Genomic DNA, 22,701 nt, shown 5'->3' with positions numbered 1-22,701 from the left:
TTTGAATTTACATATATCAATATATGGGGGCCTTTTTCTAATTCTTTTAGTATGACAAAAGAAATTTAATTTTTCACATTTATTGATAGAACAATTCATAATTTGATAAACCTGGTCATAGATTCTTTGTTGGATACTATTTATGTGATGTTTTTTATTTAAATTAAAAGTATCAAAAGTGAGATCACCAAAACCTAATTTATTTAACCAGTCTTTTACAATGTTAACCCATTTACTTGTTTTCTCTACATTATTATATATTTTATGGACTAAAATGTTAGGCGAGTTTACAATATGGTTTAGAAATTTTATAGCCGAAAGCTGAATTTTAAAGTACAAAGGGATTCTGTTTCTCTCAGTTAAACAGGCTACATTTGTGGTTTTGCACTGTACTCCTAAAATTTCTTTTATAAATTTAATATGTAAATGTTCAAATGGATCTGAATCTTTGAACACTTGGCTTACACCCCAAATTTCACTTCCATAAAGGGTTATTGGAACAACTAAGGTATCAAATAATTTTTGAAGCATACTGCAGGAATTATCTAAAGAGACTGTTTTTGTTAATTTTAAACCAAGCCTTTCTTCCTTTTTCCATAAGATTTGTTTTTGAATGACTTAAACTTCCTGAACAATTGATAGTTATTCCAAGGTAACAAATAGATTTAACAGTCTCAAGATGTTCTTTTTCAACTTTAAAATAATTACAGTGAGATTTTCCATTAGAATTGAATATTATAATTTTTGATTTTTGTTTGTTAACATAAAGTTTCCATAGAGAACAAAATTTAGTTAACTCATTTAGTGTATTTTGTAGCCCTTCTTCGGTTTCAGACAATAAAATAATGTCATCTGCATATAATAATGATGTTAATTTAACATCTCCTATAATAATTGGTTGAGTGTTTGCATGATCAAGGTCATTTACAAGGCCATTTATATAAATATTAAACAAAGTGGGGCTAAGTACATCCCCTTGTTTTACTCCACAATTTGATATAACTTTAATGAGAAGATATGAGGGGTCAGATTTGTTCCCCTTTTTATGAATTAAAGTAATCAGACTTTTGTTCCATAATTTTGGGAAGCTGCCTTTCATAAATACTAGGTTGAAAAGTTTTAATATTTCATTAGAAATTAATTCTTCAGCTGATGATTTACCATTTTTAAGTGTTTTAACTGCATTTAAAATTTCAGCTGGCTGGATTTGTTTATTAAATTCGTGATCAGAGTTGCATGTATTTAGTGTCTTTTTTAAGGCTGTTAATTTTTCAATAATTATGTCATGGAATTTATTGTTTTGGATATTAGAAGTACTGTTCATTTTTTTAAAGTAGTTTATAAATAATTCTTGATCAAAATGGTTTTCCTCTTTTACTTCTGAAAGAGAACTTAATTTGTTAAGTAAATTCCAAAATGTCTTTGGGTCTTTTTTCATATTTAGTGAAATTTGGTCACAGATTTGACTCTTGTAACTTCTTTCTTCTTGTTTACACCTTCTTCTTAATTCAGATTTGAATGAGTAAAATGATTTAAACTTGCAAGTGTTGCACTTAATTTAAAATTTGCGAGTAAAAATAAAACATTCAATCTGTTCCGGGTTGAGGGCAACATTTATCAATATCATAGAATGATAAAAATAATCAGAAAAATCAGTAACATATAGATAAATCAATTCGTAGTTTAAAAAGTATCTCTCTATATATGTAGCACAATATATGCACCGACAATCGACTAAGTTGTGCGCTTGTTCTGTGTGTTTGTATGGCACTGCGTTTTTTGTTTCGTTGACTATTCAAAACCACGCTAGGTTGCCGCGGACATTACCTTGAACAAGATCTATCTTTAAAAAAGATATCCGACCTATTTAAATTTGAGTATATGTTTAAAACTATCATTTCGATAACCATCAGAAGCACAATGACTTAATGATGCAGGACCTCTTTAATTAAATCTCCATCTGAATGTAACTACAAGAAATTCTATACGAAGTCTGGTTATACTAGGGCAATAATATAAAAGAATATTGTGATGACACCTACAAATTTTTTATTTGTGTTCAGTATTCTTGGTCCTCGAACTTTGTGTTTACATTCACCAAAACCCCGCGGAAATCTCACATGCGTAGGTGCGTTCTAAAAGTCATGTACGTTCGTACAACAAAGTTTAAATTAAAAAAAATATAATTATCCCGAATAAACAGCTGTCATGGATGCAAAGAGCTATTGGAGAAACAATTATTTTAATAAAAATATAAATCTTTGTAAGATCTAGTTCAAATATTTATAGTTTTTCACTTGCTTTCCATCACGATATAAATAACGAGACGTGTTTTCAAACACAACCAAATCATCCACCATGAGATCTTTTTGTCCAATCACAGAAAGGATTTTCTAGCATGCGTATTCTGTTGCCATAGTTAATCGTTCTTAAGTTCAAAGGGCACAAACAGAAACTATACCGACTACGTCGGAAAAAGAATACAGCGAAGTAGTTCAGAGCATTTTAGAAAGCTAAAACTTATAGTTTTCAAAGTGTATATCACTGATGCGTTTTGTTTTAATCTGTGTCAAAAAAGCGTTTACCAGAACGTAATAGGTGTTTACACATAACGTAATAGGTGTTTAGACATAACGTAATAGGTGTGTGCACCTAACGTAATAGATGTTTGGACATAATGTGATAGGCATTTGCACATAACTTTCACTGTGTTTGCAAATAATGTAAGCGGTATTTGCACATAACGTAATAGTATTTGCACATATATAATGATGAAGTTTTTATACATAACTTAATAGGTATTTGCTGATAACGTAATATGTGTTTGCACATAAGGTAAACGATGTTTGCACATAGGGTGAACAATGTTTGCACATAAGGTAAACGAGGTTTGCACCAAACGTATTAGTTGTTTGCACATAATGTAAAAACCATTTGCACATGACGTAATGAATGCTCTCAGAGAGTATCAGCTGTACGGCAAAACGCATATGAATTATACCATGATGTATTATGTTTTTCACTGGAGATACATATGTATAAACACAGCATAACGCCAAAAGACTATAATATCATGAGATTTACATAGAACAAAGGTGTATCAAAACAAAACGTTTAGAACATTTGACATAACAATAACACTCGAGACAGGACGCAATTATTAACTGACTTACGTAAAAGAAGAATAGACACAACATAGATAAAATATGAGAGAATGTAAAGGTGGTTGATCATAAAGTTCCGAAGTATTCACAGAATATATAGTAGTTACAGCATAATGTAATGCACATTTTACAGAACAAAGTTTAGCAATGACATATCATACAATTGTTTGACCAAACAAATTACTAATTTGACATAACACAGAGATGCCGTGTCAGGATATAAAGGCATTTGCACATAACATAAAGAAAAAATAACAGGACGTAACGGCAAAGCGACGGAACATATTAAATATTTACACTATAAGACAGTTCCGGTGTTCCATATGGAAGTATAGAGTGTATGTTGTGCAATATCATTCGATTTTTATCATAATGATTGTAGTATAATATTATTCGCTATAACTTTCAATTTAACACAACGGATTCCGCATTTAAACCTAAACAAATATTTTATGATTGATGTGGACAAACCCCAATGATTGTAATATGTACGTAGTGCCATACCTTTAAAATAACTGGTTGTTCTGTATATAATTTTTGATACCTAATTATTGTCAAATGAAAACTGACAGACTATGCATATTTTATTTGAACAAACTTTTGATGTCTATTATTTAACATTGACGTAAGTTAGAAAATGTATTTTCCCATTTTGAATTTAGGTTCTACATTTGAACCTTAATTTATCTTGATTAAAAAAGCGTTTAGATTTGAAAATGTTTTTTTTTGTCTTCATGGAAGAAGCGTTCGATGCCATATGTCGGACGCACGTCTAAATTATTCTAAAATATTGAAATCACATGTACGTAAACATAAAGTTTAAATACTTCTTCTTTAATATATATCATATGTGTTTGTATCCTATTGGGAAATAATGAACAGTAATTTAACAATTTAAGCATAGCCCTTTAGTAAATCATGTCATACATGACTTCCTCCAGCATATATTTCGTATTTGGATTTATACCAACACCCCTTTATAACAGTTGCACCCTTGTTGTTAACCATAATAGCATCAATTATAACCTTTAATACGAGTTAGTTTTATAATCGAAGTATTCGTTATCTTTCGTCGTGCAAATAAATGAATAAGTACAGGTGGTTTGGGTATGCACGGATAATTGGTAAATATTTATTTATGTGAACCGTGTAGAGACTATTCAATAGTCTCTACACGGTTCACATTCGTACGGACGGAACCAACATTTCATTTCATTTCAAAAAAGGCATGGATCTTGTGGACAAAGTAAAGAATATCATCATCACTATTCATTAAACCAGCTAGAAGTGAAACAAGATTTGTACATACCTTGTGTGAATTGGAGGGTTTCATGTTTAATTTCAGTAGATAGTTTACTTAAAATCATTTGAAAAATAGAATCGTTAGTTGGTGGATTTCAAAAAGATAAATATATACATATAAAGGCAACATTAGTATACCTCTGTTCGAAAGTCATAAATCGATGAGATAAAATAAATCCGGGTTACAAACTAAAACTGAGGTAAACACACCAACTACAAGAGGAAAACAACGGAACAACAGAAACACTGAAGTGCAACAAAACGACAATGCAACACACACAGATAAGATAACAACTGCCATATTCCGGACTTGGTATAAGACATTTCAAGAACACAAATGGTGGATTCAACCTGGTTTTGCGGCTAGCCAAACCTCGCGCTTTTGTGGCAATTAAGAAATAATTCATGGGGGCTTGAATATATCGTTATTTTACCACGGGTTGGCCCTTTATGACAAATATTTTACCCTGAGCGATAGCGAGGGGTAAAATATCGGCATAAAGGGACAACCCGTGGTAAAATCTAGATATATTAAAGCCCCCATGAATTATTTCGATTCTAATAGGACAAATACGGCATTTTTTGTAGATCGAAGCGCTCTAGGTGGAGGCCATTATTTGCCGTTCCCATAAATTAACGCACTTTTAGATTGGCGGAAAAGAACGGAGCAAACAGAATAAGTGACATGCTCAAACTATTCACAAAACTTATTTAGATAGATTTGGATGAATTTTAATGATAACTTACTTATATGTCTTCTATGCATATAAAAAATGGGCTTATACCACATTTTAGCATCGTTTGTTTACGTTTCCTTGTTGTGATGATTTTTGGTATCAAAAGCGTGTGTTTTCCCGTAAAATGCTTAAATTATGACGTCATCATTCTATGACGTCGTGTACTTCATTCATGAAAAAACATATGACGTGGGAGTACGATCGGAACAGCCAATGCAATATATTCATATTTTACCACGGGTGTGTACTCAAAGCGTTTGAAGGACGTCATGTTAGAATGTTAAATATAACATTACATTGACAATAATACATGCCAGGCCTACAGTACAAATAAGTGCAAGAATATTCAGGACAAATAAATACACAAATAAACAATACAATAGGGCAGTTCGACATGATATTAGTGATCAAAGGTACCAATCTTAGAATTTGTTCATTCCTTCGTTAGTCTGTCTGTCTTTTCAAGTTTAGGTTTTTGATCAAGATGGGTTTTGAAGGACAATCAATTTAAAACTTAGTACACACATTCCCTAATGATAAGATCTTTCTAATTTTACGGCTTAATTCGAATTTTTACCCCAATTTTATTGTCAACTGAACATAGCAAATGCGTCATCTGTGTACTATTGACACGTTCTTTGCTTATTTAGCTCATCTGGCCCAAACGGGACAATTGAGCTTTTCTTATCACTTGGCGTCCTTCATCAATCGTCTGTCGCCAATCGTTATTTTTTTTCATAAATGTTCTCTTCAACTACGAGGACAAATTTAACCAAATTTGACCACACTCATTATTGGGGTATTAAGTTTACATAATGTGTCCGATAATTTGGTCAACTAACCAAGATGGCCAAAATGGCTAAATATAGAACATAGGGGTAAAATGCAGATTTTTTACTTATATCTCTGAAACCAAACCATTTAAAAAAAATTCTGAAACCAAACCATTTAAAGCAAATCTGATATGGGGTAATATTGTTTATCAGGTCTCTCTGCCCTGAAATTGTCACATAAATTAGACGACCAATCTGTTGGATTGGTGTCCCTCAATAAACTGTAAACAGCAAGAATGTTTAGCAAAGTAATGAATGGTTTTACACTAGTAATTTTGGGGCCCTTTATAGCTTGTTGTTCGGTGTGAGACAAGGCTCCGTGTTGAAGGCCGTACTTTAACCTATAATGGTTTAATTTTTAAATTGTTATTTGGATGGAGAGTTGTCTCATTGGCACTCACACCACTTCTTCCTATATCTAAGATCTACAAATAAGTCAACATGACATAAATGATCAATTGACCCCCCTTACGGAGTAATTGTCCTTTAAAATAAATGTATGACAAATTGTTCGTAAATTTATGTTATCTTACGAAAATCTTCTACTGAGACAAATGTATTTATTCTTGGTCACAATGGTCATGCCAATCAACATAATCGACATGGCTAAAAAAAGAACATGAAAATTACATTATATGATTATATCTCTGAAACTAAAGCAAAAGTATAACAATTGCTTTGATTTATGCATTAATTGTAAATAAAGATAACAGGTGAGCGAAACAGGCTTCCTGGAGTCTTTAGTTTTTTGTGTCATGATTTTGAAGAATAAAATTGTCTTAGCTCCTTACTCAGAAATATTGATTAGCTAACAAGATCGGAATAAGCATAAAAACCTAGTACTAGATTTTGGAAATAAATTTCCCCTTTGTCACCAATGAAGGCTTAATCATATGTTCATAATAGCTATTACCTATTTTGGATTTAGGACTAATCTCATATTTTCTTTTTTAGTTTGAGTACATGTATATAGAAGAGGGACGAAAGACACCAAAGGGACAGTCACACTCGTAAATCTAAAACAAACTGACAACGCCATGGCTAAAAATGAAAAAGACAAACAGAAAAACAATAGTACACATGGCACAACATAGAAAACTAAAGAATAAACAACAGGAACCCCACCAAAAACTAGGGGTGATCTCAGGTGCTCCGGAAGGGTAAGCAGATCCTGCTCCACATGCGGCACCCGTCGTGTTGCTTATGTGATTACAAATCCGGTAAATAGTCTAATTCGGTAGGTCAAATTCATGAAAGGGAAGGGGATTGTAGTTACGACGTAAGGAACATATCCGATATCATTTGTGAAACGGTTATTCCATAACGGTCAACCAACTCGTGATGGCGTCCGTAAAATTTACGAAGGGATGATTTCAACTTCACCATTTGGAACTCTTGGTTTAATAGCTTCCTTGTGAGCAGTAACCCTCTATCAAGACAATCATAATAGGAAATGCAAGCACGGGAATATCGTATCAATTGGGAGATATATACCCCGTATGCAGGTGCTGCTGGAATGTTGCTACTTAGAAATGGAAAGTTCACAATTGGAAAGCTGAAATCATCTCTTTTATATAGACTATGTTATTGTATATATCATTTTATTCTTGTATCATAAAACCATAAAAACATATGAAGTTAAATTTCAAAATACCATAAAGGTAAAGAACACCAAACCACAGTTGAGATTACAGCGTCTTTCTGTGGTCCATTTAATGTATGTTTTACACGAACAAGTCAAACTAAATCAGGCACATTGGAGCCTCTGATTTTGCTTTCTGGTTTTTATTTTATTTTCAAAATTCAAAAGATGCATCACTGGTCCCATTAGTACCACCTACCAATGAAAGGAAAGGAATTCTTGTCAACCCTCCAGATCGACCAATCACAAAGGAAGATAAAGACAAAATATTCACAGGTTCATCTTGGGAAGTGAGTATCTATAAGTTAACCTGCAACACAATCAACTAATCAATGCTCTATAAACCACTACAATACTAACTATGACTTTTGACTTTATGTCAGATATTTAAAATCATCTTGGTTTTTTTTCAAGTGGTGGCATGACAAATTTGTTCCCGATTACCAAAACATGGTTATTCTAATACATATACATTCTTAAGTTAAAGAAGTATTTTTTTTCAATATCTTATAAAATCTTTAATTTTATGCCACATTTATGGGATTATGTTTGTAGGCCTGTGCCTCTTTCTGTCTGTTTGTCCGTTCCTCTGTCCAGCTCCAGGTTATAGTTTTTGGTTGAATTCCATATTAGACATGTTGCTATGGTATGATCTTTCTAATTTCAATACCAATTTAGAGTTTTTACCCTAATTTCACAGTACACTGAACAAAAAAATGATAGTGCGAGTAGGGCAATTGTGTACTATATATATATATATGGACACAATCTTGTTTGTTATTTTTTAAAGATTTTGAATAAAAAAGGTCTGCTTGTTTTTTCAAGCCTTCGACTCTTGTCGACAAAGCGAGACAAAGCTGCAATCCTACATTCCAACGTAAGCGTAGTCTGCCTCCACAAATACATGTTCAAATAAAACATACCACAGGCCACACTTAAAAATATTTCTGTTTGTCCAAACCCTACCCAAAGGTTGAGACAGTGGGTAGGTAGGTAGGCATTTTCTTTTTTTTTCAAACAAAAAAATTGAAGTATAAGATATTTATTAGTCTTCATGCCTCTTTGATTAAAAAAAATAAAAGAATTTGAGTAGGCAGCTTTTTTCTGGGTAGGTAGCGTTTAGGCAAACATACCTATTATTTATTATGGCCTAAATATATCTTCTGTTTTTTTCTAGATATTAGATGCTCCATTCCTTAACAACATGGTTGTACCAGAGTCTTGTGAGTCAAGTGCCTGGCTGAGTATTAATCTGTTAATGGTAGGACCAGATAGAGCAATTGTTGAAGAAACAGAATTACCTACCATCAACTTCCTTGAGTCATTAGGTATGATAAATCTATTTATAAATGCCTGCCATAAAAGACAGGGATATGTAGTGTTACCCTTGACCATGCCTGTCATGGGAGACAGGACATAGTGTTTACATTGACCATGCCTGCCTTAAAAGACAGGACATGTAGTGTTACCCTTGACCATGTCTGCCATAAAAGACAGGACATGAAGTGTTACCCTTGACCATCCCTGCCATAAAAGACAGGACATGTAGTGTTAACCTTGACCATGCCTGCCATAAAAGACAGGACATGAAGTTTTACCCTTGACCACGCCTGCCATGGGAGACAGGGCCATGTAGTGTTACCCTTGACCATGCCTGCCATAAAAGACAGGGCCATGTAGTGTTACCCTTGACATCCCTGCCATGGAAGACAGGACATGTAGTATTACCCTTGATCATGCCTGCCATGGGAGACAGGACTATGTAGTGTTATATACGTGTTTCTCGTTTCTCGTTTTATTTATACATATTATACCGTTGGTTTTCCCGTTTGAATGGTTTTACACTAGTAATTTTGGGTCCCTTTATAGCTTGTTGTTCGGTGTGAGCCAAGGCTCCGTGTTGAAGGCCGTACTTTAACCTATAATGGTTTAATCTTTAAATTGTTATTTGGATGGAGAGTTGTCTCATTGGCACTCACACCACATCATCCTATATCTAATTACCCTTGACCATGCCTGCCATAAAAGACAGGACATGTAGTGTTAACCTTGACCATGCCTGCCATAAAAGACAGAACATGAAGTGTCACCCTTGACCACGCCTGCCATGGGAGACAGGGCCATTGAGCCTTACCCTGGACCATGCCTGCCATAAAAGATAGGACATGTAGTGTTATTCTTAACCATGCCTGCCATGGGAGACAGGTACATGTAGTATATCCCTTGACCATGTCTGCCATAAAAGACAGGACATGTAGTGTTATCCTTGATCAAGCCTGCCATGGGAGACAGGGACATGCAGTGTAACCCTTGACCATGCCTGCCATAAAAGACAGGACATGTAGTGTTACCCTTGACCATGCCTGCCATCGGAAACAGGGCGATGTAGTGTTACTCTTGACCATCCCTGCCATTGGAGACAGGGCCATTTAGTGTTACTCTTGACCAGGCCTGCAATAAAAGGAGGGGACATAAAGTGTAACCCTTTACCATTCCTTCATTCCATCTTGTTGTCTGGCTGTAACATTTTAAAGCTTGTTTATAGTTAACAAAGATACCAAAAGTATCATAATTTAATATGCCAGACGCGCGTTTTGTCTACATAAGCTCATCCGTGACGCTCAAATCAAAACAGTTGTAAAGCCAAACAAGTACAAATTTGAAGAGCATTGATGACCCAATATTCCCAAAACCAAAAGTTGTGCAGGTAATCTATCCCTGGGATAAGAAAATCCTTAGTTTTTTTGGAAAATTTAAAGTTTTGTAACAAGCAAAATTCCAAAAAAGATTGAACGGGAGAAAATTCTTCTATTATTCTGTTGAATTCTTTGGTATTTTTTTTTATCTTAAGGTGGTATAGAAGTATACAAATGTACATACTAATTATAGAATGCTTTTATACTTTGCCAAAACGAAGTATATATTGTAATATGTTCAAAAATATAATAAAAATGATAGGTCATCGTGCATTTTCTCAAGCTCAAGGTTGACAAAATTACCCATTTTGTATGGTTTATATCTATACAAGACAAAACACCATTATTTGATTTGAAGCTAAACTAAATGATAACAAGAAGATAGCTTTTAGAAAGTGCATTAAGAAAATGAAAAGATAGGGTGTCGCATTTTTTTCCCGGCTAAAATACAAAATAGAAAACTTATATGTAGCTTCCTTCAAAAAATGCAATATATCCGAGATATATCCCCATAAAATGCCAATTTTAAAAACAAATAAGAATCACGCAAAAATAATTTGTGCTTGTAAAAATATTAATATTTATATTTATTCTTTTAAATGAAAATTCAGATTTATTCAGATTATTTAATTCAATATATTTCATATTGAATGTTTAGATTTGAAAACAATTAAGATAATATTTATATATATTTCAGATATTAAGTGTATCCGTGTACCGTACAGAGATTCTTACAGATTTGGCGGCAGCATTCATTGCCAGACGTCAGATGTCCGACGTATTGGTGAATGTAACAATAACTTTCCAAATATGGACAGCAATGAAAATCATTGACAAAAGCTGACATTTGATAGTCACATTATTGTCCTTTTTCTCATCACTTGGCGTCCGGCGCCTGGTGTCGTCTGTCGTCGTTAACTTTTACAAAAATCTTCTCCTCTGAAACTACTGGGCCAAAAAAAATATCAAACTTTGCAACAATCATAATAGGGGTATATAGTTTAAAAGTTGTGTCCGGTGACCCGGCCAACTAACCAAGATGGCCGCAATGGCTAAAAATAGAACATAGGGGTAAAATGCAGTTTTTGGCTTATAATTCAAAAACCAAAGCATTTAGAGCAAATCTGAATTGGGTGAATTTGTTAACCAGGTCAACATATCTCTGTCCTGAAATTTTTAGATGAATTGGACAAATGATTGTATGGTTGCTGCCCCTGAATTAGTAACTTTAAGGAAATTTTGCTGTTTTGGTTATTATCTTGAATATTTTTATAGATAGAGATAAACTGTAAACAGCAAAATTGTTCAGCAAAGTAAGATTTACAAATAAGTCAACATGACTGAAATGGTCAGTTGACCCCTTTAGGAGTAATTGCCCTTTGTAGTAAATTTTTTAACCATTTTTTGTAAATCTTATTTCTCTTTTACAAAAATCTTCTCCTCTGAAACTACTGGGCCAAATAAAATCAAACTTGGCCACAATTATTATTAGGGTATATAGATTAAAAATTGTGTCCGGTGACCCGGCCAAACAACCAAGATGGCTGCCATGGCTAAAAATAGAACATAAGGGTAAAATGCAGTTTTTGACTTTTAACTAAAAAAACAAAGCATTTAGAGCAAATCTGATATGGGGTACAATTGTTTATCAGGTCAAGATCTATCTGCTCTACAATGTTCAGATGAATTGGACAACTGATTGCTAGGTTGCTGCCCCTGAATTGGGAATTTTAAGGAAATTTTGCTGTTTTTTGTTATCTTAAATATTATTATAGATATAGATAAACTGTAAACAGCAATAATTTACAGCAAAGTAAGACCTAAAAATAAGTCAACATGACCAAAATGGTCAGTTGACCCCCTAAGGAGTTATTATTGCACTTTATAGTCAATTGTTAACAATTTTCATAAAATTTGTTTATTTTTACTAAAATTTTCAACTGAAACTACTGGGCTAATCATTATAGATAGGTATACAGCAAGAATGTTCAGTAAAGTAAGAGTTACAAACACATCACCATCACTAAAACACAATTTTGTCATGAATCCATCTGTGTCCTTTGTTGAATATTCACATAGACCAAGGTGAGCGACACAGGCTCTTTAGAGCCTCTAGTTTGTATCATGTTTCTAACAGGACAGCAGTGGAAATCAAGCACCCACAAACAGCTGATATTTCACATTTTCATGTCTTTTTAACAAATTTTTATATGAAAGCATAATAAACAGAGGTTAAAGGTTATGATTATTTTTTATGTTTTCCTGTAATGTAACTGTCCTGCTTGTGTATTTATAGCTTGTGTAAAATGTTATCCTGAAAAATAAGAAATTTGAAACATTCAAACCAGAAAACCAAAGGCCTTAACAGTACGAAAACAGTTAACGACAAACAATATGATAGACACGAACCAACAACAATCATTGAACTACAGGCCCCTAAATAAGGACAGGCATATACTGCATGTGGTGGGGTTCGTAATTTGTGAGCATTTAGTGGTGTAAAAGCACAACATGAGAACAATCTTTAAGAATTAGTTGCAATTGGCCTTACTTAAAAGATCGACATGACCCAGGTTTTTTTAACCATAAAACAATAGAATCAAGGCATCCAAATAATAGTACTCACAGTTACTGAAAGATATTTCCAATCTAAATACAAATAAATCATGTTTACCCAAAATAAAGACAAAAAATCCTTTTTGAAACAATTACAAATACAAAGTTTCAGGAGAAATGCGTTCATATAATCAATATTTTCTGAAATTTAAAAATATTTTTTTTTACTATTAAATTTAAGGAAGTTAGTTGCTTAGTTTCAAAATAAATAACTTTCCATAGCACTAGTATATATTGATAGGAGATTAATTGAGGAATAAAGAAATCAAAAAAAGATATAGGGGTCAATGTGCTTGTTTTCGAGATATTGGCCTGTGGAATTTGGGCAGGAAATGTTCTCTCTTGATTTCTCATAGCTTTATTATTGACCAGTTAAAGCTCGCAAAACCTATATAAAAAAAAGATTGTATTAGACTTTTACAAATGGCTTATACATGTAAAAAAATATAAAAATTAAATTTGGGTCTATGGGCATATTTTTGTAATGCATTCATTGGATAAAACCAGAGGATCTCAAAAATCTGACAAAAATTCCAAACATGACGAGCAAACATCGATTTTTAGAATTTGATTAATTTTATATCTCTCATTCTTAAGGAGTTTAATCTTTTCCCAACCATTTGTATAAAAATCATTTTGAAAACAATTCTAAAATAAAGGAAAGAGTACATTATTTGACTATTATTTTTCTAGAATAAGACAGAAACTTCAATTACTTTCAAAGCAGTTTGTGTTTACACTCTCCGACAATACATTGATGGATGTGCGACATTACATTCATTTAGTAATTGTACTGTCTCATCGATCGTTATGCCACATGTTAGTTAATATTTGTGTCTTTAGGGTACTGTTCATTGACGAGTATGTAACATTTGTTTGATCTGTGTCTGTATAGTACTGTCTCATTGACGGATTTGCCACATATTTTAAGTATGATCTGGTTGGCGTTTATGTTACATTGTTTCATTGGTGTTGTTAGGTTTGTTTCTCATAGACATATTATGCCATGTATTGTTTTATTTGTGTCCTTTTGGGTACTGTATCATCGACGGACATGCTACCTTTTTTTATTTGTTTTGTTAGAGATCGGTCTCATTGACGTATATATGCATCACCATTAGTTATTGACGTATTTGAATCGCCTTTAGTCATTGACGTTTATGCATCACCGTTAGTCGTTGACGGATATGCATCACCGTCAGTCATAAGCGTTTATTTATCATCACTGTGCATTATCGTATATGCATCGTCGTTAGTAATTGACATATATTCATAAGCGTTAGTCATTGACGTTTATGCATCACCATAAGTCATTGATGTATATACATCGTTGTTACTCATTGACGTATATTCATCACATAAAGTCATTGACGTATATGCATCACTGTTAGTCATTGACATGTATGCATCGCCGTTAGTTATTGACGTTTATTCATTGCCGTTATCATTGACTTATATGCATCGCCAATAGTCATTGACGTATATACATCGCTGTTAGCCATTGACGTTTATTTATCCCCGTTAGTCATTGACGTATTTTCATCGCCGTTAGTCATTGACATATATACATCATCGTTTATCATTGAAGAATATTCATTGCCGTAAGTCATTGACGTATATGCATCTCCGTTAGTCATTTACGTATATACATCGCTGTTAGTTCATGACTTATATGCATCGCCGTTAGTCATTGACGTATATTCATCAGTGTCAGTCATTGACGTTTATTCATCGCTGTTCGTCATTGACGTATTTTCATCGCCGATAGTCATTGACGTATATGCATCGCCGTTAGTCATTGACGTATATGCATCACCGTTAGTCATTGACGTATATACATCGCCGTTAGTCATTGACGTATATACATCGCCGTAAGTCATTGACGTATATTCATCGCCGTTAGTCATTGACGTATATTTTTCGCTGTTAGTCCTTGATGTATATTAATTGCTGTTAGTCCTTGATGTATATTAATTGCCGTTTGTCATTTACGTATATACATCGCCGTTAGTCATTGACGTATATGCATCACCGTTAGTCATTGACGTATATACATCGCCGTTAGTCATTGACGTATATACATCGCCGTAAGTCATTGACGTATATTCATCGCCGTTAGTCATTGACGTATATTTTTCGCTGTTAGTCCTTGATGTATATTAATTGCCGTTTGTCATTTACGTAAATACATCGCCGTTAGTCATTGACGTATATACATCGCCGTTAGTCATTGACGTATATGCATCACCGTTAGTCATTGGTGGATATGCAGCACCGTTAGTCATTGGCGCATATGAATCACCGTTAATCATTGATGTATATGCATCACCGTTAGTCATTGGTGCATATGCATCACCGTTAGTCATTGGCGTATATATGCATTACCGTTAATCATTGATGTATATGCATCATCGTAAGTCATTGATGAATATGCATCATCGTTAGTTATTAACGTATGTGAATCAGCGTTAATCATTGACGTATATGCATCGCTGTTAGTTTTTTAGGCAGTTAAGCTGCCTTATGCGAGTACTATGGATTTGTGTGCTACCCAATAAATGCTGAAATACGTGCCATTGCTGTCATCTAGCTGGCTACTATATTATTTATAACTTATTGGACAGCTTTTTTCATACTTTTCATTCTGGATTACAAAAAATATGATCAGAAAAACCTCAAATGATCGTCGATTTTCCCAAAAGTTTTGAAGATGCACATAGGAAGTAGAGCACATTAGGAATCATTATGTAGTTTATTATCCCCTGAGTTTTTGGCGAAGATGTCCAAGAACAAATGTATGAAATATTTAATCGCCGAAAATCTCTAAAGACAAGTTGTTACGATTTCCCAAATTGCAAAACTCGTAGGAATATTGTTTGTCGTCAATACGTAGTCAACTACGTATATAAGTTCAAGTGATCACCCTGTTGGCGGCAATTTTGAATTAGAAGACGAAATGATCGTATCTTTTTAATTGGGACGCAGGGGTTCAAGTTAGCGGTGGTCCGGGGTCTGCGACCTTCCACTTTTGCAGTCGGACTTGCTAATTAATTACTAGCAACGCCCGACGGACCTTGAAAGAAAATAAAAAAAATAACTTTGCAAACATGTTTACCGAAGTTTCCTAAAAAACGATCTTAAACTTATTTTCATCATTACTTTTCATGACAGCGATGTCCATTTTGTTTAACCGCTAGCTTTTTACAGAAAATCACCGATAAATAATGTGTAAATCCGAGTAAAATCGTATCTAACTTCTTTCAATAACAACATTGTAAACAAAATGACTTCCGCGAGATTACAATATCGGATCCAATTCCGGAAGCGGATAAGGGTAATCCCGGGTTTTGGGGCTATCAACTAAAAAAATCCAGACCGGTGACAAAAAACAGCTATGCATGGTAAATAAATATAAACCTAGAATTGAAAACAAAAATTGTGAAAATAAAGGAAAAAACAGAAAATATTTTGTACACCAATTTTAATGTCAAATTAAGTGGGAGGAAATATTTGGAACAAATATACCTTGGGAAAATATGTGGTCGGGAATAAAATTTTTGAAAATTGAAAATAAAGTAAAAGAATTCCAATGGAAATCCTTGCACAATATTTTATATACTGAAGAAAGATTAAAAAAAATGAAGATATCAAATGGAAAATGCCACATTTGTCAAAATGACAATAATATAGAAACCCTGCAACACTTATTTTTCAGTTGTAGTACATCACAGTTAATTTAAAAAAAACTCCAAGAAATACTTATTAAGTCAAAAATAGGAATAAATAATCCTTTTGGAGGTTCTATTGGGTAAAAACACGGGAGAACTAACATATGAAATTTTTTTAATCATAATAATCATATATTTCAAATGGACACTATGGAAAATTAGGATTTCAATAAAATTTAATAAAACGCCTAAAACACCACAAGATATTTATAAAATCTGGAAACAAAACTTGAAATATAATCTAAAATGTGTTCTTCTTTTGAAAGGCGTTGATATCATTGATAAGACAAAATTAGAGTCCGTAATAATGAAAATTTAGACATTTTTTAATACAGCTTGAGTCAAAGTACATTTTTTATGGTTTATAGTATTAGAATAATGATTGTATCAAAAACAAATGATCAAAAAAAGTATTAGCCTATCATGGTTATTGTAGTAAATGCACATCTTTTATGTTGGTATCTTATAATTATTTACTTACTATTTCGAAATTAAAGTGTAGAACTGTTAGTTGCTCTTAACATTATATGGATATTATATTTTTTACACTAAATGTATTCCAAGGTTAAAAGTGGATAACTTTTTTTATTGCCTTCTATTTCCCCTGGATAGATGGTTTCTTTTTGTAAACAGGGACCCTTAGCCTGATCCTGGACGACTAAGTTAATTGTACACAGGAAATATTTAGAAATAAAACGTTTATACGTCTTAAAAAAAATAATGTCAAAATCCAATACAAGTGACAGCTGGGAACAGTTTATCTAACAATATATACGTTCATGGTAACAGCATATTTTTTTTTATCAGTGATAAATGTTGGTAATGTATGTTAAATGCTGGAAGTTTCTTATGTAAAAATAAAGATGTGGTATGATTGCCACTGAGACAACTATCCACAAGAAACCAAAATGACCAAAACTTGGTAACGGTCAAGATCCCCACCCATAAACCATATATATTCATGTATTGGACAATATAACAAATCGTATGAAATATAGGTGGAGTTCATGGGGCCACTCTGCCCCTTTCTTTTTGAGAATTTATAACGGTCGAGATCCACAATCTTGAACAATATATATTTATGTATGTGACAATATTACAAATCAAATAAATTACAAGGGGATCCATATGGTCACTGTACACCTTCATGTTTAAGAACTTGGAAAAATTCGAGATCATCACCCCTTAACCATATATACTCATGTATAAGACTATATAACAAATCAACTGAAATATAGGTGAAGTCCCTGTGGTCACCCTACCCCTCATGTTTAAGAACTTTGAAACAGTTGGGATCCCCAACTCTAAATTAAATGAAATATAGGGGAGTCCCTGCAGTCATCTTATTGAGAAATTGGAAACAGTCGAGATCCCCACCTTTAAATTAAACCATATATATTCATGTATGAGAACTTATCATATGAAATATAGGGAGAGTCCTTAGGGTCACCCTAACCACTCCTGTTTGATACTAAGAAACAGATGAGATCCTCACCCATAAACCATAAGAACTTGTTAAAGATTAAGATACCAATGCCTAAACCATATACATTCCTGTTTTTCATTTCAAAAAGATTGAATGACATACCCGGTTAATCTGTTAGACGACAAATATGCATATCACTTTGTTAGATCCTATCACCTGTCATTTTATTCCAAACTTAGACATCATGGACTTGGGGTGAAGGTGGGACTCATTTACATTTACTATGGACAGGTCGGTCAGACCTCACCATTGATCCCTGTAGTAGTTAACATTTGTCTGATTTGTGTCTCATAACTTTTGTATTGTAAAACACAAACTCAGTTTTCTTTCCAGGGAAGCAAGTCCATTCATACTCTTACAAGCTCGTACTAAAGTCAACTTGAAACACTAACAGTCAACTAATACGAACAATTACGCTCAACTAGAAGAACTGCAATCATTACAAATTTGTACCACTACTGACTCATGAAAGACTCATGACCATTCATGGTCATGTGCGTTGCTATTGAACACCTTGATCAAATATGAATGATTTGCCTTAATGTTTAATTCATTAAATGAACATAAATGCACAATTATATATGAATGTTTAATGTTTGTTCTTTTAAATCTTTAAAAAAAAAAATGAAGCAACATTGCCACAGTTTTCATAATTATGTTTGCCTTGGTTTTTGGGTAACTGCCTACAGTGCTTACAGCGCTTTTATTGACGTATATTCATTGCCGTTAGCAATTGGCGTATATGCATCACCGTAAGTCATTGATGTTTATACATTGCTGTTAGTGCATTACTTATATGCATCGCCGTTATTCATTGACGTATAGTCATCGCTTTTAATAGTCGTTGATGTAATATATTAATTGCCGTTAGTCATTTACGTATTTTCATCGCCGTTAGTCATTTACGTATTTTCATCGCCGTTAGTCATTGACATAATACATCACCGTTAGTTATTGACGTATATTCATCACATTTAGTCATTGACGTTTATGCATCACCGTTAGTCATTGGCGCATATATGCATCACCGTTAATAATTGATGTATATGCATCATCGTTAGTCATTGATGAATATGCATCATCGTTAGTTATTGACGTATGTGTTTCATCGTTAGTCATTGACATATATGCATCAACGCTATTCATTGACGTATATGCATAGCGGTAATTGATTGGCGTATATACATCGCTGTTAGTTTTTGACGTATATTCATTGCCGTTAGTCATTGACGTATATGCATCACCGTGAGTCATTGATGTTTATACATTGCTGTTAGTGCATGACTTATATGCACCGCCGTTAGTCATTGATGTATATTCATCACCGTTAGGTATTGACGTTTATTCATCGCCGTTATTCCTTGACGTACATTCATTGCTGTAAGTCGTTGATGCAATATATTAATTGCCGTTAGTAATTTACGTATTTTCATCGACGTTTGTCATTGACATAATACATCACCGTTAGTCATTTGTGTATATATATTGACAAAAACTTAAAATGGAATCAGCAAATAGATAAAATGTCAATTACTATATCAAATAGAATCATTTTGTTACAAAAGATAACAAAATATTTACCTATGCATATACGTAATATCTATTTTAATGCTTACATTCTGCCATTATTTGATTATTGTTGCAATATATGGGGAAGTTGTTCTGAAAGTGGAATAAATAAACTTAATAAGTTATTAAAGAAATCTGCTACGGTTATAGTAGAAGCTGACATAATGACATGATCCAGTTTATTGTTTAAAAGTTTACACTGGTTAAATGTGGAAAAGCGAATTCAATACCAGAAGGCAATCCTTGTATTTAAATCAGTTAATGGCATGGTTCCTAACTATTTAGAAGAAAATGTTCATTTTACTGATAATCAAAACTATAACTTACGTTCAGCTGATGAAAAACTATTAAATCTTCCAAAACGAAAAACATTTTTTTTAAAGAAAACATTTACACATTCAGGTTCTCAAATATGGACCAGTTTACCAAATGAAATCAAAATGAGTGATACACTTGTATCTTTTAAAAACAAAATGTTACAAATTTTTCATCAATTGTGCTAAATAATATGCATTTTCATTATTATTTCAATACAATTGTGTATTGTGTATAATATAACTTCATAACACTGTTTGTACTTATAACTATGTTATTATTATTATCATTGACGTATATGCATCGCCGTAAGTTATTAACGTATATGCATCGCCGTTAGTCATTGACGTATATTAATGGCTGTTAGTCATTGACGTATATTCATAGCTGTTAGTCATTGACATTTATACATCACCCTTAGTCATTGACGTATATCCATTACCGTTGGTCATTGAGGTATATGCATCACTGTTAGTCATTGGTGTATTTGCATCACCGTTAGTCATTGATGTATATGCATCACCGTTAGTCATTGACGTATATACATCGCCGTTAGTCATTAACGTATATTCTTAGCTGTTAGTCATTCACGTTTATACATCACCCTTAGTCATTGACGTCTATCCATCACAGTTAGTCATTGATGTATATACATCACCGTTGGTCATTGACGTATATGCATCACCGTTAGTGATTGACGTAAATACATCTCCCTTAGTCATTGAAGTATATTCATCACCCCTAGTCATTGACATATATCCATTACCGTTGTTCATTGACGTATATGCATCACTGTTAGTCATTGACGTATATGCATCATCGTTAGTCATTGACGTATACTCATCACTGTTAGTCGTTGAGGTATTATATTCATCACCATTATTCATTGATTTATGTTCATCACCGTTAGTCATTGTCGTACATTCATCGCCGTTAGTTATTGACGTATATACATCACCGTTAGTCATTGATGTATATACATCGCCTTTAGTTATTGACTTATATGCCACCTTGTTTTCTTGTGTGTCGTAAAGACATGGTTTGAATGAGGTACATTTTTCCCAAAACAGTTGTCAATTGGGTTCTGTCTCATTAACGGACGTTCAAAATTTGTCTTTCATAATGTGTGTCATTAGGATCTGCCACTTTTTTTAGCCAGTGGCTATTTGACCGGCACCGGCTAAATAGCAAATTTGCTATTTGACCGGCACTGAATCAAACTGTTCACTGATGTGATTAGTCATGTTAGTAGAGAATAAAAAAGCTTAATAATAATTCAAAATCATTTTATCACAATATCGAGCATTAAAAAACAGTACAATCAAAAATAAAATATTGAAGATGTTCATATAAATAAATAATTTATAACTGAAAAATGTTAATTAAAAGCATGAAAACACCATCAAAAGATCAAAGAACTAGCTGCAAACGGCAGTTCAACCGATGAGCTCTCGATAAGCTTCAAAACCAACTTAAACCAGTCTGAGACTGTGGCAAATCACATCCCGCACAAAACCGCAACACAGAAAGATGGGCTCATACCTCCTGTACGCAAACTTATAAAACGCCATGACAGATTGTACAAAAAACATAAAAAGTCAGCTGATCTTACAATAACATCCAAACTTAAAGAAACAAGGAGAATGGTACAAAGAGAGCTCCGTCGTTCATATCGGAAATACATTGAGAACATCGTAACACCTAAGGAGGAAAACAACCAATATAGAAGTATAAAACGTTTCTGGACATACATCAAACATCAGAAAACAAAGCAATGGAGTTGCAACACTTCGTAGTGAAGGTATACTACACATACACCCTGTAGACCACGCAACCATTCTAAACAAGCAATTCCAATCTGCCTTTTCCACCAAGGACACATATAATAAATACGAGTTTAAATCCAGATGCAATATGCCAGGTCAATATTCCTAATTAGCAAAGGAACTCAACATAGAAAATGGTATATTCAAACTTCTGAAAAAAATTTAATCCAAATAAAGCAGCAGAAGCAGAAGAACACATTTGTATATACATTACTAAATAATTTTTTTCTAAAATATTTTGAAAAAAGTTTATATATTTTTTCTAAAATATTTAAGAAAAAGTTTATGTCCAAATCTGTGTAAAACCTATGTTTTAAATATCCTATCATGCGATAAAATAGTGCTATGTAAAACTACGAACATCATAAAAAAGATAATATATTACGGATTACAAATGTGTCGAGGTTTGTGATTGGATAACATGTACAGCACAGAGATGTCAGTATGTATTCAGGAAACTGCCAGGGTATATACGACGCTTTTATCCCCAATTGGAACCTCAGAAACGTCATCATAACACCGGTTACTATGTGACGTAGTCAAAAGCTATTAGACTGTCAAAGGCTCACAGAGGGAAAACAATGACGTGCTTCAGTCAATAATACATTTTTGATACAAAATATCGCAATTAAAACTTTTAATACTTAAATAATGTTAAAAGTGTTATTATAAATTATTACATACAGGATAAAATAATATTCACACAAATTAGAAAATCCTTCACGTATGCCGAACATATCAGGTTGGGTTTTTCAATAGAGATGTGTTGTCAACAAATACCTGCACT

General features: G+C 33.3%; 1 protein-coding gene across 1 annotated transcript in view; it reads left to right on the top strand.

Moving 5' to 3' along the window:
• Window positions 1–22,701, top strand: part of LOC134692754 (glycine amidinotransferase, mitochondrial-like) — a 647,170-nt gene that overhangs the window by 554,964 nt on the left and 69,505 nt on the right. The window contains exons 6-7 of the mRNA XM_063553267.1: window positions 7,847–7,968; window positions 8,856–9,006. Of these exons, the coding sequence (XP_063409337.1) occupies window positions 7,847–7,968; window positions 8,856–9,006 (273 nt within the window). The remainder of the gene's footprint in view (window positions 1–7,846; window positions 7,969–8,855; window positions 9,007–22,701) is intronic.

Source organism: Mytilus trossulus, chromosome 12 (genome assembly GCF_036588685.1).
Source record: "Mytilus trossulus isolate FHL-02 chromosome 12, PNRI_Mtr1.1.1.hap1, whole genome shotgun sequence".
NCBI classification, from domain to species: Eukaryota; Metazoa; Mollusca; class Bivalvia; order Mytilida; family Mytilidae; genus Mytilus; species Mytilus trossulus.
The sequence above is the reverse complement of the archived record's forward strand: the minus strand, read 5'-3'. Positions and strand labels throughout refer to the sequence as shown.